General features: G+C 49.4%; 1 protein-coding gene across 2 annotated transcripts in view; it reads left to right on the forward strand.

Annotated features, from left to right (window-relative positions):
* EGFLAM (EGF like, fibronectin type III and laminin G domains) overlaps positions 1-15071 on the forward strand; it is a 639867-nt gene that overhangs the window by 430045 nt on the left and 194751 nt on the right. For both annotated transcript variants that reach the window (XM_086960551.1, XM_086960552.1), the window contains exon 8: positions 12175-12290. In XM_086960551.1, the coding sequence (XP_086816677.1) occupies positions 12175-12290 (116 nt within the window). The remainder of the gene's footprint in view (positions 1-12174; positions 12291-15071) is intronic.

Raw genomic sequence — 15071 nt, forward strand, 5'->3', positions numbered from 1 at the left:
TTTTGTATAGGAAATCATGTTTTCGTTATAATGTTCATTAAACAGTATTCTGTAAGGTCTGCTGTCCAGTCAGGGGAGCCTGTCCCCCTCCTACATTCATAATTAGCATGTAGTTTTGGGAAGCTGTGTCTTCCAGAGTGTTGCACTTGAGCCTCACCTACGCTGATCACATAGAATGTAGCTTTATATACCAGCCATCAATGGCCCGCTCTGTACTTAAAGACAAGGGAGCGGGCCTTTATTGGACGTTATAGCCCAGCTATGCCAGAATATAAAGCTATTAGAACATTCCACACCATGAGGGCAAAATGTTCTAATTAGAAAAACAAAGGCCTCTCCTCAGCTCTGACACCTTGGTTCACAGCTCTTGCTGTGAATCAGGGCATGACTGGCAGTAGCGGGAACCGGGCAATCCCCCGGTGCGCCGCACAGGTGGGGGCTGGTTTTGGGCCCCTGGGGGCCGTTTTTGTTACAGGGCCTTTTTCTGCAGCATAGCTGCTAAATCGGCCCTGTAACAAAATCAGCTGAAAACCGGCCCTGGCAAAGAGCTCGGCGGCACCCCCAACCCCCCGGGTGTAGAAAATAGAAACCTTCTCAGGGGTCTCACTGATACCTAGTCCTTTTAAACCAACAAAGAAGAAATTTGCACAGAAGCTGAAATATAAAAAGAATGCATTTATTCACCTCAGATGAGGGAGACTACGTCACACAGAAGCCTTAGCAACTGAATGAGGCAGTCTAAGGAGTACAGAAAACAGGGGCCTTATATATGCTTAGGGTTACATAGTCAGCATAAGACCAAGGGACAGTCCTGGCTCATGTAAGCATGTAAAATGCCTAATATGGGTATACAAGATCTGCTTGCTCAACAAAGTGGGAGGAGCTAACAGTTGCTAATTCTGCTGAACACATCCTGACATTTACAGACTAGGAACAGCAAGGACAGCTGCAAGCTCAACTGAGCATGTGCGAAGGTGGAAGATGCTAAATATAGTTTGTTTCTAGGCAGATTACAAGAGCAGTCCACACTGAGGGAGGACAGAGCACATGGCGAGCACGTGGCAGCACATGGCAAACAAGATGGCTGCCAGAAATACAAAATGGCTTTCAGCTCATGCTAACAAATCCCTGCAATCTTTAACATGGGGAGGGGGACGGGGGGCCCGAGCACTTTGCCAGGGCCGGTTTTGGTGCCAGTCCGGCCCTGCTGTGAATGTTCTACAGTTAACAGCAGCGTGCAGGTCCACGGGTGGTAGCTGTTGAACATTCACAGCAAGAGCTTTGAAAGGGGCTGAAGTCAGTCCCTGGTTCTTCCCAGCTTGGCCACACTGTTTTTTAGGTCTCGCCTGGCGACGCAGCGCGAGGGCTCTGTCGCCTGCGATATCTATTGTCGCTGACTTGCCTCCCAAGGGAGACAGGAGATGGGCACGCGCAGGCCGGACTGGAAATATGAACACGTCGCGCCGTGCACATCTCCTGTCCCCCTTTCGTCCTCCCTCACTTTTGTTCTCTATGCGCACACGCGCTCAACTCGGGATGTCCTTAAGCCCAACCATGCACCCAGCCAAGTGCTCACTCACCGGCTCAGTGTGCAGGTTCCTTGTCTGTCTCTTGGCACGCCACAGGGGTCTCCTCACCACTCGAGAGCCCCGTGTTGCCTCTGGTGCCATGCAGTCTGCCCTCGCTCTTCGCCCGGTCCTTCTGATGGGGCCGGGACTTCAGCATTGAGACTACAGGGTTCCGGACGTCCTCCCCAGCGGTTCCTTCCTGTTTCTTTGGCAGGATCAGCCCACGTCCAAACAAAGGCTGCCTGACTTCCGGAGTGCGCCCCACGATGTCGCCTCAGTTCTTCAGCTTGTGTTTCTTTCTTCGCCGTCTTTACAAGGTACTGACAAGCTGTCTTGACTGAGTGCATGCTAAGAGTCGCTTACCTATTTGATGGTAAAATACTAACCTCAGTTTATCTTTAGCAAAGGCTGAAGAAAACCGCTATTATTAAGATCTCATCAATAACAGTTTGCCCAGAATTTCTTTAAACACCATCATTTATTTCCAAAAAGTTTCCAAATTTGTTAGAACGTCGAGAACCCATTATTTCAATCCTTTGTGCACATCATGTCTACTCATTGTAATCCGATACACTCGCCTGCGGCACACAAGGCCAACTTTTGTGTCTCGCAATAAATTCATTGGTCTCTTTTCCCCTTCCACTGATCTGGATGCTTGGCAGACGTACCTTGGGATTAAGGCGCCAATGGGTCTTCCGTCGGTAGGATTTATCTGTGGTGGAAAGCGTGCAGAATCCAGAGAGCTGCACAATCTAATCGCAAGTACACTGGCCTTTGCATTCCTCCGGGTACTTTAGAGCACTTAGGCCAGTGTGGCTGCCACGAAGCGGCCTCTCCTGTCCCGGTTCTCTTTTCTCAGTTAGTAAAGCGCCTTCTTTCCTTCTCTGCTTAACTACAGAGCTGCTGTGTAATACTGATAATATGCAAGTAATGAGTGTTACACTGCACTCCTTGCTTAAAAGAAATGAGGAAACGTTTCTAATCTAAACACATGGGTAAAACATTTCATGGGACTTTTAGGGCTAGCTCTTCCTTGTTTTTCAGCCACACCACCACCGTAGATGTGAACAGCTGCACATCACGCAGCGCTTTATGGGGAATGCACCCCCAAGAAAATGTTCACATGCAGAAACAGCCTCTGGCAAAATTTTGACCAGGGAACACACAAGTTTGGGCTTCAGGGTTTCCAGACCTGGGTATGGATGTGTACTGAGCAGATCTCCAAATGGGATATACATTTATGATATGCAGACAGCAGGCATTGCTTAATTTTGGCTGGTAGTTAAACGGGTGGCAGGTGCCAGTTTTCACCAGCAGATTTTGACCCAGAGCATGAAGAGTGTAAGGCATGCAAAGGAAAAAAAGAAGGAAAGAAAGATAGGAAAATAGTGACAAAGACAGACAGCGAGGATGAACAAGCATTTGTAATGCAATAGGTCTCGCATTTACACGAGTTTGAACTATTGATTTTGCAAATGACAATGCCTTTTATTTTTGTTTTTGTTTTTAAAACATAAATAAAAGGCATGTCATTTACAATACTAATAGATTAAACTTGCGTAAATGCGAGACCTATTGCATTGTGAAATGCTTGTTGTAGTTCAGCCAAGCCAGGGGGATCCAGGAGCTGAGCAGAATTCACCCCTCACTCCTTTTGAAGCCCTAGTGACACTGATCTACAGGAGGCGGGGAAGGATGAAGGTTGCATGTGTATTCCTGTACATTCGCTTTCCTCTGCCTAATTAATAGATTTTCGAGAGGCAGGAGAAAGAGAAAGGCAGAGGCTGTGTATTTGAACATTGAACTATTGAGAGCAGCGGGCCTGTCCCAGTTCATACTGGCCTCAATGGAAGTCTCAACATTCCAGTGTTCTATTAATATTTAACTGATGGTGTGGAAAGCTGCATATCCAGTGAATTTAACCTGCACCACGCATCGGTGAACCCATAGATCCTAACTGGACGTTTTTGAGAAGCGACGTGTAGCAACATCATCTAAGCACTCTATGTCACTCGCCACATAGTGTCCCAATATGTTTGCAAGTGCTCTCAATTAATGTATCGATCATTCACAACTTACCTATCATCATTCAAACATCTTTCTACTCCCTAATAACCTTCACCACCACCCACGTGCACCCACCATTCAATGCTTCTATCTTATCCCCACTCCTTTTTGAAATACAATATTTCAAATTGTACCCACAGGTTTACACATCTGTATAAAATCAAAAGGAAAGATAAAATAATAGCAAAATAAGAAGATATACATAGCTAATAATTGAACAGACTTTAAAGATTAACTTTGCTAAGATTGTGAGGGGGGCGTGGCCAGCAGCATGGCCGACTAGACGTGCCACACCGGAGCTCCGGCCGAGCTGCCCCGTAATCCGCCTGCAATCCGTCAAAACCGACCTTGCAACACTGCCAGAATATAGCTACCATACTCCGAGATCGGGAGCGAGTAGCCGGGGAGGTCTCAGCCCTCTGGAGCCAGTGGATCGCGCCCGAGACAGAAGACGGCGAGGGGACGACGGACATGATGGCGGCCGCGAGAGAAAAGGGGCCGCGGGTTGCCTAGAGCCACGGCCGGCGGGCACACAGCCGGCGCCCTCCGCCAGGTGAATCCGGAGGCCTCCACACAGTCAGAGGAGACCGAGAGCTTGCGGTGGGAAGCTGGAGGCATACGCGAGGGGATCGGTAACCTGCACCAAGATGGCCGCCGGCGGGAGATAGAGCGACGGGAGAAGACACCCGGCTCCTGCTGAGGCGCACCACTGAGGGCGGCGGACCAGACACCTACGGTGAGCGAGGGGAGAGAGGGCGACGACCCTCGTGGGAGCACCAACCCATCTCCACGGGCGCCGCGGCCGGCGGCGGCCCCCTCCCCCCCCCCCTGAGTCACCGGCTGGAGCCACCTTGATGGTGGAGTGATCCGGGGGCGCTGGGATCAGCAGCGATGTGGCGGAGACGGCTCACATAGGGCGGCAAGACTATGGCCCACAGAAGAGGGGGCTGATTGTACCGGGCAGCCTGCAGGTGAAACGAGCGGAAAGACCCAGGGCCTGGGGGACTAGTGAGCGAGGGGAGACACGGAGGCAGTGACCCTAGCTCGCGTCATCCGGCGGCTCTCACACTGACCGGCGCTCCCATACAGAAACAGGGATCCCGGCATATTCCCTTGGGAGGCTATACGGCGAGGAGATGGGGAAGAAAGACCCGGTACCCAAACCCCCGCGCCAGGGACCTATGGACAATTTCGCGGCGCCACGGTCCTTGGCAGACCACCCAGGCCCCCGCACTGACACGGCCATGCTACTGGAGGCCATCCAAGCGTCCAGGACGGACATCCAGGCATCACGATCTGCCCTGGAGACCAAGATTGGCGAGGTTGGGGCCGAGGTGACGCTGCTGCGCCAGGACTTCCGGAACCTGACCGACAGAGTAACGGCAGTGGAAGACAGAGTGAAGGAGGACGGGGAGGCGATCACTACGCTCAAGAAAGACATGGCAGAGCTACAGGTTGCGCACCGTCACCTCCAATGGAAGGTGGACGATGCTGAGAACAGGTCCAGGCGCAACAACCTCCGCTTTGTAGGTTTTAGGGAGGGGATTGAGGAAAAGGACATGGCCGCCTTCCTCCTAACCTGGCTGAAAGCTACTTTCCCCGCGGCGCCATTTTCTACATGCTTTATTAGTGAAAGAGCACATAGGGCGCTTCTGGCCAAGCCACCTGAGGGCGCGAGACCTAGGCCAGTTATAGCGCGCTTCTTGAACTTTGCCGACCGGGACCTGATTCTAAGGGAGGCCAGGGCCCTGGGGGAGATCCGCCTTGAGAACACTACAATAATGATCTTCCCGGACTACAGCCAGGAGGTCTCGAAACAACGCCGCTCCTTTGACGCTGTGAAGGCGAAACTAAGGTCCCTGAATCTCAAATACATGCTCCTCTTCCCTGCCAAGCTGAAGGTGATATATAAAGACAAGTCTATCTTTTTTGCCCACCCGGAAGACGCGTGGCAGTGGTTGGAGGAGCGCCCTATCTTGAACAGTAGGGAGACGGCCAGTCGGGACGCAATGGACAGAGAGGTGAGGGAAAGATCGAGCTGGGAGCGGCCGAAGCCGCAGCGACGGAGGTTACGGAGGACCCAACACACGACCGCGGCGACGCCATATAGGACCCGAGGATCGGCGAACAACAGGGGAGGTAGATCGGAATCCCCAGACAAAGACTCAGTGGCGGGCTCGAGGTTCAGCAGTCTGAGGAAAGGGGTACGCTCCGAGGGGGATGACGTGGAGGGATCGGAAGGCCCCTCATCCGGCGAGGAAGAAATGGACCTCTTGGGCGAATCGCTACACCCCTTGGTTAAGGAGATCCGTCAGTTGGAACAAGACTCCTCGGGTCCAGACCCGATCATAGACACTCAGGACTCACATTCTTGAAGGCAGGAACATGCAGCTAGGATGAGATAGCAGCTCGGCTTACAGGAGCACGCAAGTTGGTACACCCCCTACAGTTTCTTTCTTGGGTGTTTGAACTGAACACAGTTTAATCTGGGGAGGGATGTGCGGGAGGGCGACTGACCTACTCCCATGGATGGTTTGGTCCCATGTTGGGGCGCAGCTGGAAGGGGAGGGAGGTGGGGTGGGGGAGGGAAGGGAATGTTGGTACTGTTGTTTCCTCACGTTGGGGAGTTGGGGAGTTGGGGAGTTGGGGGGGGGAGGGGGGTGGTATCAGTGAAGCAGCAGAGTTAACCCTTGCTACTACCCTGGACCCAGGTTCGGGCACTCGGTGGTCAGTGTGAAGTGCAATGGCAGGTACACTAGCTGAACCTAGCCGGGATGGCGCTGGGGTAAAGGCGCTAACCTGGAATGTAAACGGCCTGGGTTCCAAAATTAAGAGGGGCTTGGTCAATGCCTATATTAAACGCATAGCACCAGACATCATATTCCTCCAGGAAACACATTTGAGGGGGAACCATTGTGCTTTTCTAGCACGTGGGCAGTACACAGTCTTAGCACACGCGGGATACACGACGGACTCACGGGGCACAGCAATACTCATAAGGAAAACGACGCCATTCACAGTGACACGCACATGGTTGGACCCACAGGGCACGTTTGCGGGGGTACAGGGGACATGGAGGAGGCGCAGGTACACGCTGCTGTCAGTGTATGCTCCACCCAAATTACAAAACCGGACGATGCAGGAGATCACGACCATACTGCTAGACACGGCTGACACGATACAGATTATGGGTGGGGACTTCAACGATGTGATGTGCACGACTAGTGATAGATCTGGGGACTCTCACGCAGCAGCTGCAGTGACTGCCTTGGCCCGTAGAATGGACACGATTGGCCTCACTGATGTGTGGCCACATAGTGTCCCAATACGTTTGCAAGTGCTCTCAATTAATGTATCGATCATTCACAACTTACCTATCATCATTCAAACATCTTTCTACTCCCTAATAACCTTCACCACCACCCACGTGCACCCACCATTTAATGCTTCTATCTTATCCCCACTCCTTTTTGAAATACAATATTTCAAATTGTACCCACAGGTTTACACATCTGTATAAAATCAAAAGGAAAGATAAAATAATAGCAAAATAAGAAGATATACATAGCTAATAATTGAACAGACTTTAAAGATTAACTTTGCTAAGATTGTGAGGTGGGCGTGGCCAGCAGCATGGCCGACTAGACGTGCCACACCGGAGCTCCGGCCGAGCTGCCCCGTAATCCGCCTGCAATCCGTCAAAACCGACCTTGCAACACTGCCAGAATATAGCTACCATACTCCGAGATCGGGAGCGAGTAGCCGGGGAGGTCTCAGCCCTCTGGAGCCAGTGGATCGCGCCCGAGACAGAAGACGGCGAGGGGACGACGGACATGATGGCGGCCGCGAGAGAAAAGGGGCCGCGGGTTGCCTAGAGCCACGGCCGGCGGGCACACAGCCGGCGCCCTCCGCCAGGTGAATCCGGAGGCCTCCACACAGTCAGAGGAGACCGAGAGCTTGCGGTGGGAAGCTGGAGGCATACGCGAGGGGATCGGTAACCTGCACCAAGATGGCCGCCGGCGGGAGATAGAGCGACGGGAGAAGACACCCGGCGCAGGAAGCCTACTCCTTTTACTCAGGGGCCCACAAGGTGTTTTCTAGATTGGACTATATATTCACTACGCGACAGGAACTCTCGACGGGGGACTTGGCGGAATATAGGGCGAGGGGTATCTCGGACCACTCCCCGCTGTCTGTACATATAGGACGTGGTAGGGGGAGTGGACAGGCACAGTGGCGTATGTCGCCGTGGGATCTCCAGACTCCTGAGATTCTAGGGGGAATTAGAGCGGATATCAAAGTCTTTGTGGCCGAAAACGAGGGGTCGGTGCAATCGGGAGTTACGCTATGGGAAGCCATGAAAACCGTGTTGAGAGACCGCTTCAGCTCCAGGGTAGGGGAGGCCAGAAGGAAACGCACTGAGGAAATAGCGCAGGAAGAGGCAAACATCTTGACCCAAGAAGCTGAATACCACAGAACAAAGGGGGAGGGACATCTACGGATTCTGCTAGACACTGAACGGCTATACAGGGAACTGCTCACGGACGAAGCGCGCACGCAGGCGCTGGCCACCCTTCATCGCCTGTATGATGTAGGCGACAAATCCGGGAAACTCATGGCATGGCTGAGCAGGCGAGAGCAAGCGGCCAGATGGGTTGATTGGATTGGGCTCCCGGGTTCGATACGAGCATCAACAGATGGCGCGATAGCAGAGGCCTTTGCGAACTATTTTGAAGAATTCTACAAGGCTAGGGACCTCGGAGATTGCGAGGTGGTGCAGACGTTCCTGGGTAGTATGGAAGTGCCGCAGTTGACCCCCGAAGATAGCGAGGCTCTGGAAGCCGACCTCTCCCTGGAAGAAATCGCGGAGGCAGTGGCAGTCCTGAAACCTGGGAAAACCCCGGGACCTAATGGCTTCCCGGCGGAGTTTTTCAAACGGACGGGGGACCTCCTGGCACGTCACTTGAAATCACTTTATGTGGGGGCGTTTGACTCCGGACGTCTCCCGCCGGACCTGGCCCTGGCCACCATAATCCCGATCCATAAGGAGGGCAAGCCCAGGGAGAACTGCTCTTCATATCGCCCTATATCCCTTCTGAACAGTGAGAATAAGATCCTCGCCACCATTTTGGCAAGGCGACTCCGACAGGTCATAACAGACCTAGTGCACCCGGACCAGTCCGGGTTCCTGCCGGACAGGGCCACTAAACTTAACCTGCGGCGCACACACAACTGGCTCCAGGAAGTCTGTGACAAAAGGGAGCCACACTGGTTCCTCTCATTGGATGCAGAGAAGGCATTCGATGCGGTCCACTGGCCCTTCCTGATGGGCACTCTTGAACGTTTTGGGTTTGGACCCAAGTTCCGACAGTGGGTGAGTCTTCTCTACTCGGACCCGAGGGCGAGAGTGCGAATTAATGGGCGGATGTCGAGAGAGTTTGCGATAGAGCGGGGGACACGTCAGGGCTGCCCGCTGTCCCCACTCCTTTTTACCCTAACGATTGAGATCCTGGCGATCCGTATCCGGCTCAATCAGGAGGTGGTTGGCTTTCACTGGGGGAACTCGGCAACTGACCAGGAGAAGATCTCCCTGTACGCCGATGACGTGCTGCTATATGTGACGGACCCGGCTAGGACGATCCCGGCCCTCTTCAGGGAACTGGGCGACTTTGGGGCAGTGGCCGGACACACTATAAATTGGCATAAGTCGATTCTCTACGACCCGCAAGGTGAGCCACGGGGGGAGTGCCTGCCTGAGTTGCTCATTCACACTACGGAAGGCTTCCGGTATTTGGGGGTTTTTATTACCAGGGATAGGCGGCGCTCATACGCAGACAACGTAAATAGGGTATTGGTGGCGGCGAAGGCGGAGATGGATAGATGGAGACCGCTACCGCTCACCATGTTAGGCAGAGCCGCCCTGTATAAAATGATCCTGCTACCAAAGTTTTTATACGCCCTGCAAAATGAGTATTATCCCTTACCAGAAGCGACACTGCGGACAATCCATGCTGACCTTCGCTCTTTCTTGTGGTTGGGGAAGCAGTCCCGGGTGGCACTCACGACCCTGCAGCACCACCAATACAGTGGGGGTATCTCGCTACCTAATCTGGAGGCCTATTACTGGGCAGAACACCTTGCCCCGATCAATGATTGGCTACACGCCCCGGCTGACCATCCCACATATGCCTTAGAGAGATCCAAATGGGGCAACAAGACGGTATTACACTTCCTGTATGGAGGGAAAGGGGGCCGCCAGCTCCTACCAGCGACGAGGATCACCCTGACGGCGTGGCGCAGAGCGTCAATTAGAATGGGCTGGCATGAAAGGATCACCCGACAGACACCCCTATGGTCATGTAGGTGGCTGACAGAGCTGCATAAACTGAAGGGATTCCACAGGTGGGACGACATTGGCATCTCCACGGTGGGGGATGTCATAGCAAAGGGGGAACTTAAAACCTTCCAGGCGCTACAGCAGGACTTTGGCCTCCAGAACACCCAATACTATAAATACTTGCAGTTGAGACACGCATGGGGAGCTCAGCACATATCGCTTACCGACATACCCCAGTTTGCACCACTCGAGGGCCGATTACTACAGGAGCAGATACAGAGGGGGGCAATATCTATGACATACAAAACATTGACAAATAATATGTTGGGAGACTTGCGGACACTCAGAGAGAGGTGGGAGGCAGATGTGGGCACGATGGAGGACCTGGATTGGGAACTAGCACTCATGCACCCGAGGGAAGTGGCCATAAAATCGAGGCTTCGCCTCATACAGTTTAAGATCCTTCACCGGGCTTACTTCGATAGAGTGAGGCTTGCCCGGATGGGGAGGGTGACCGACACCTCTTGCTTACGATGCCAGCATCAGACAGGCGATTTCTTCCACATCATTTGGGGATGCACTGTGATACAGGAATATTGGGGTGAGGTATTCAGGGAACTGAGTATGATATTGGAGGTGGAGATTCCTAGAGACCCCAAACTGGCGCTTTTGGGCATGTCGACGGAAGTAGACATCACTCGATACCTACTCATTTTCCTGCTGCTGGCTTTGGTAGTAGCAAAAAGAGACATAGCACGTATGTGGGGGGCGCCGGGGAAACCCAACCTGGAGGAATGGAGGAGGGGTTTAGATATGTATATGGCAGCGGAAAGAGTGACCTACAAAGCTAGAGGGTGCCCACGGAAATTCCGAAAAATATGGACTAAGTGGAGGCGCTACCATGGACTGGAGTAGGACTGTCCGGGGAGAAGGGCGGGTGGCAGGGGAGACAGCCGGGGAGGCATGTTTGTCGCTGATTCCAACGTAGTTGTGGCTGGAGGTTTCGGGTCGCTGGATTACCTGTATACTATGTTAAGACTTAGAGGGGGAGAGAGGCTCGGGGGTCGAGGGGGATGGCGGAAAAGGGGGATATGCTGCAGAGGGGGGGGGGGATGGGAGGGCGGGAAGAGGGGCTTTCGATAGAGGCTTCTGAGTTGTTGACTTTTCCAGGAGTTAAGGGGGGTGGGAGGGAGTTTGGGGTGAAAACAGAAAACGAGTTCGTCATGATGAAAGCTATGTACCTGACATTGAAAAGTTGCAGAATATCGGGAAGAGCGGAATGTTGACGCTCCCCCGAGTGGTTTTTGTCTCCTGCACCCATGATCCGCCTGATGCAACAACAAAAATAAATTAAAAAAAAAAAAAAAAACTTTGCTAAGATTGTTCATTTAAACTTGATTCTGAGAGAAGAATGACAGATAGGGCTGTAATGGATGAAACGATGCTTATCAATTTACTAATCTGAGACTGCACCATATTAAGTAATTGTTCGTATTACAAACTTTTTTATTGAAGGAAGTGATGCTGTATACAAGGACTCTACTAATGCCAGAGTCACGAATTTGTCATGGCCTTCCCACAGTGCTGTTGTATTCAGTCCAGCTAACGTTTTCCCATAACCCTTTGCCAAACAGGCACTTCTTGCAAAATGTTGGCGATCACACACAGATTTAGTTGAGCCTGCATGGTTTTCAGTCCACGATGAAGGTCACAAATCAGAAAATACAGAAGTGCCTTTGTGATGTTGGTAGTTACCGTCATGTTTTTTCAAGAGGTTTATGGATACTGCATTTGTTTAGACATTGGGCATATGTAGACACTTAGGAGTTGGTTTTAATTTGAAATATCAGTATAAAATATGGTGGATTGTAATCACAAAAAGGTTTTTATATATATGGCCCTATGACCAGGTTTGTATATTCAAATCTAACAGATGGCAAACCTGAAAGTTAAAATCTACTTGTAAGACCTTCTTATATGATTGCGCTGACTCCAGGTTCACAGGTCAATCGTCAAATTATGTTTCCTATGAATAACTTTGTTAGTAACAGTGATATCGCAATACATAATGAAATGAAGCTGCTCCATGTCCTAGGCGTGAGCAACCCCTTTGGTAAATACTGCATGAAGGTACAGCAGTGAACAGAAAGAATAGAAGGACTTGCTATGGATAGTTTGTTAAATACACCCACCATTTTGCAGGTGCTGAAGAAGCTGGAAGTGGAAGCTTTGTGCATCGGTACATTACCGAGACCAAAATTAGCGAGGATGATGGATTTGGCTTTGATGACTCTGATTATGACATATACATTGAAGAGGTAAGACAACAGACCCTGGTAGTATGTTTCTTTGCTAGGTTGTAATAATGTTGTGCTTCTGTAAATGTGATCCACAGTGCTCTATCAACATTCCCCCCTTCAGGAAACTTGTCACTGAAGCTCTCTTATTGGAAACTCCGGCCTTTCTGTCAGTACCACAACCCTTATAGACCAGGGCATTCCTGGAACACAGATTGTTAAAAGAGATGACCAATCTTATTCGGAGTATATCGTGAAGTTTGAATAGACCATGCAAAATATATCTCTGACAAGTTTCTGAAACTTTTGGGACCTCGGGTTCATTCAGCATAGCCTAACAGCTAAAGGGATGCACCGTAGCACTTCTGTCTCCTACCTGTCAATCAGGTCAAGAGCCAAGGTATTTACACCTGCTTTATTGTAAACAGATGTCCATTCAAATCAGAAGGTCAGAGCTCCTTGGAACAAAGTCGAAGGCTGGTGATCATTTGCAGCTGATCAGAAATAGAACCCGACTCGCCTTTTTTGCATGCAGGCAAATAATTGACCCCCTGCATTCCTTTTAAATCTGTCTTGATTTTACCTATGTCAATACACTACTATAAAACTGTAAACACAAATGTGTTTCTCTCTGGTTCTACAAAGTGGTGGAATTCATATGATCCATTAATAAGAGAGGCGTGGCACAGCTGCCAGAGTGGCTGACTCCCGAGCACTGAGATCACACTTCGATTCACGATTGCAGCTCATCTCAGCATCATGTGACTCAGGGCAATAGCTCACTTAATCTCCCCGACAGCACCCCAGCGCCTTGAAACCATTAATGGGTGATATGTTTGCGCTTTACAAATAGGAATTATTATAATGATACATTAATTAAACAACTCACATTGTTGATGTAAAAGGGGCATTGGTTACAAATCATTGCATTATTTGAGTCACTATGCCTCTTGGAGGCCAGAGGTCTGGATAAAGATAATTAGGGAAGTCATCCAGCATTGACAACATAAGTGGACAAAGATTTGTACCCACTTCCTGGTCTGCTTCCTAGAAAATAGATATATTTTATTGAACTGGCTGAGTAAAGGGTCATACATCTATTGCATTGCAACCACCCATGGCCCGTGCAGGTAAGAGTTGTGGGACCCGGTGGGGGGTGGTATTTCGACCGAAGATAATGAGGGAAAATTAAATAAATATTTAGTTTACCCTCGTCATCGTCCATTAAAATATCCCTCACCGGGCCCCACTACTAGTGGCTGATTGCTACTTTATAAGTTTACTTTAGATGTATACATATACAAAAATTAAAAAGCTATTTCTGTTTGCTTCCCTTACAGCTAGTTTTGAAAATACTGTGGTCCTTAGCATGTTGTATGAAGGCATGCTCATTGATTCCTATTTAGAGAGGTCACCATTTACTCCTACTCAGAAAAGGGTACTATTATTACCACGATAGACACACACAACAAGGCCTGGCTGCAGCTGGAGGGAAATGGAGATTCGGAGAAAGCAAAAAATTTGCCGAAGTGAGGAAGGGTGAGTGGGGGTGCCAGGTTATCTACTGACATTAGTATTTCAGCACAGCCCATTGTCTATAATCTATTATTTGCCCTTTCTTGATTGAATTGATTTTATAACTTCATAAAGAAATCCTGACTCAATATATAGAAATATAGATTCATGAATGGGACTAGTAAAATGTGTGTGTTATCCTCATACACTTGGCAGCAAATGTCACTGTCCTCGAACACTGATCTGAGTGGTGCATATACATTTTCAAAAGGATGACAGAAAGGGATAAGCCTTGTAATTATTTATTGCCTTATATATTATTTGCAGCCTACAAGATGGCAACATTGCATCCTTACATGTGGAAAGGATAGCCCCAATCCAAATCAGAGATGTTCCTGAAATTCTCATCTGAGTTTTGCACTATGACTTTATATCTAACTTAGAAACGGCAGTGGCCAGGTTGCGGTGGCCCGTTTTTCAGGGCTATCTGCTGTGATTCACTGTTTGTGAAAAACCAACAGAAATGCTTGAGACATGGTAAGATCATAATGTTTTGCTCTTCTGTGTCTGTAGCATATTGAAGTGTTGGAAATCAGTCACTGAGGAAGCTTACAAGTTTTGATTAGACAGTCAAACAATGGATTATTTCCAGAGTCATGTTATCCAATTCTAGGTTTCTTCTAGTTATTGTGATGTAACCCTTATACTCACTTATAGCCTTATTTAGAGCCTTTCCAAATCTGGAAGTGACGCCTCAGTCCAAATGTCTTCCACCACAAAACTGGTATGGTCATGGAAATTCAGCATGTGAATTCACTTCCAAATTTAGCATGTTCCTCCTGAAATTGGAAGGTTTTCATTTCCTTCAAACTCTGAACGAAGCCTTAAGGACTGAACTCCCCACTCAAATTTTTTTCCAGAATGTTTCTGCCACTCTTCACTAGCATACTTTAAAAAAGTTTCACTTGATTTTATGATAATTAATATGCAACTTTAAGTGAACTTTTCTGCCTACAGCTTTTCTTCTAGAAAAACCTCAATTGCTCTTGTTTCAATTGAAATAAATTATAGGGATAATATTTTCATAAACAGAGCTTGCATTAATGTGACTTAAAGAAAGAAATGCCACTACTTGAAGCAATATTTGCAAGGAAGTTGACTACAGAAAGGGTTTGTGAAATTCAGTTAAAATGAAATATAACTGATTAACCCCATCAAGCCGAATATTTGCTTGTGATTAGAAACATTTGCTACTTTGGTGCACTCCTTTGTTAAAGCAGTCAAGTG

This window comes from Lissotriton vulgaris, chromosome 3_1, assembly GCF_964263255.1.
Source record: "Lissotriton vulgaris chromosome 3_1, aLisVul1.2, whole genome shotgun sequence".
Taxonomy (NCBI): Eukaryota; Metazoa; Chordata; class Amphibia; order Caudata; family Salamandridae; genus Lissotriton; species Lissotriton vulgaris.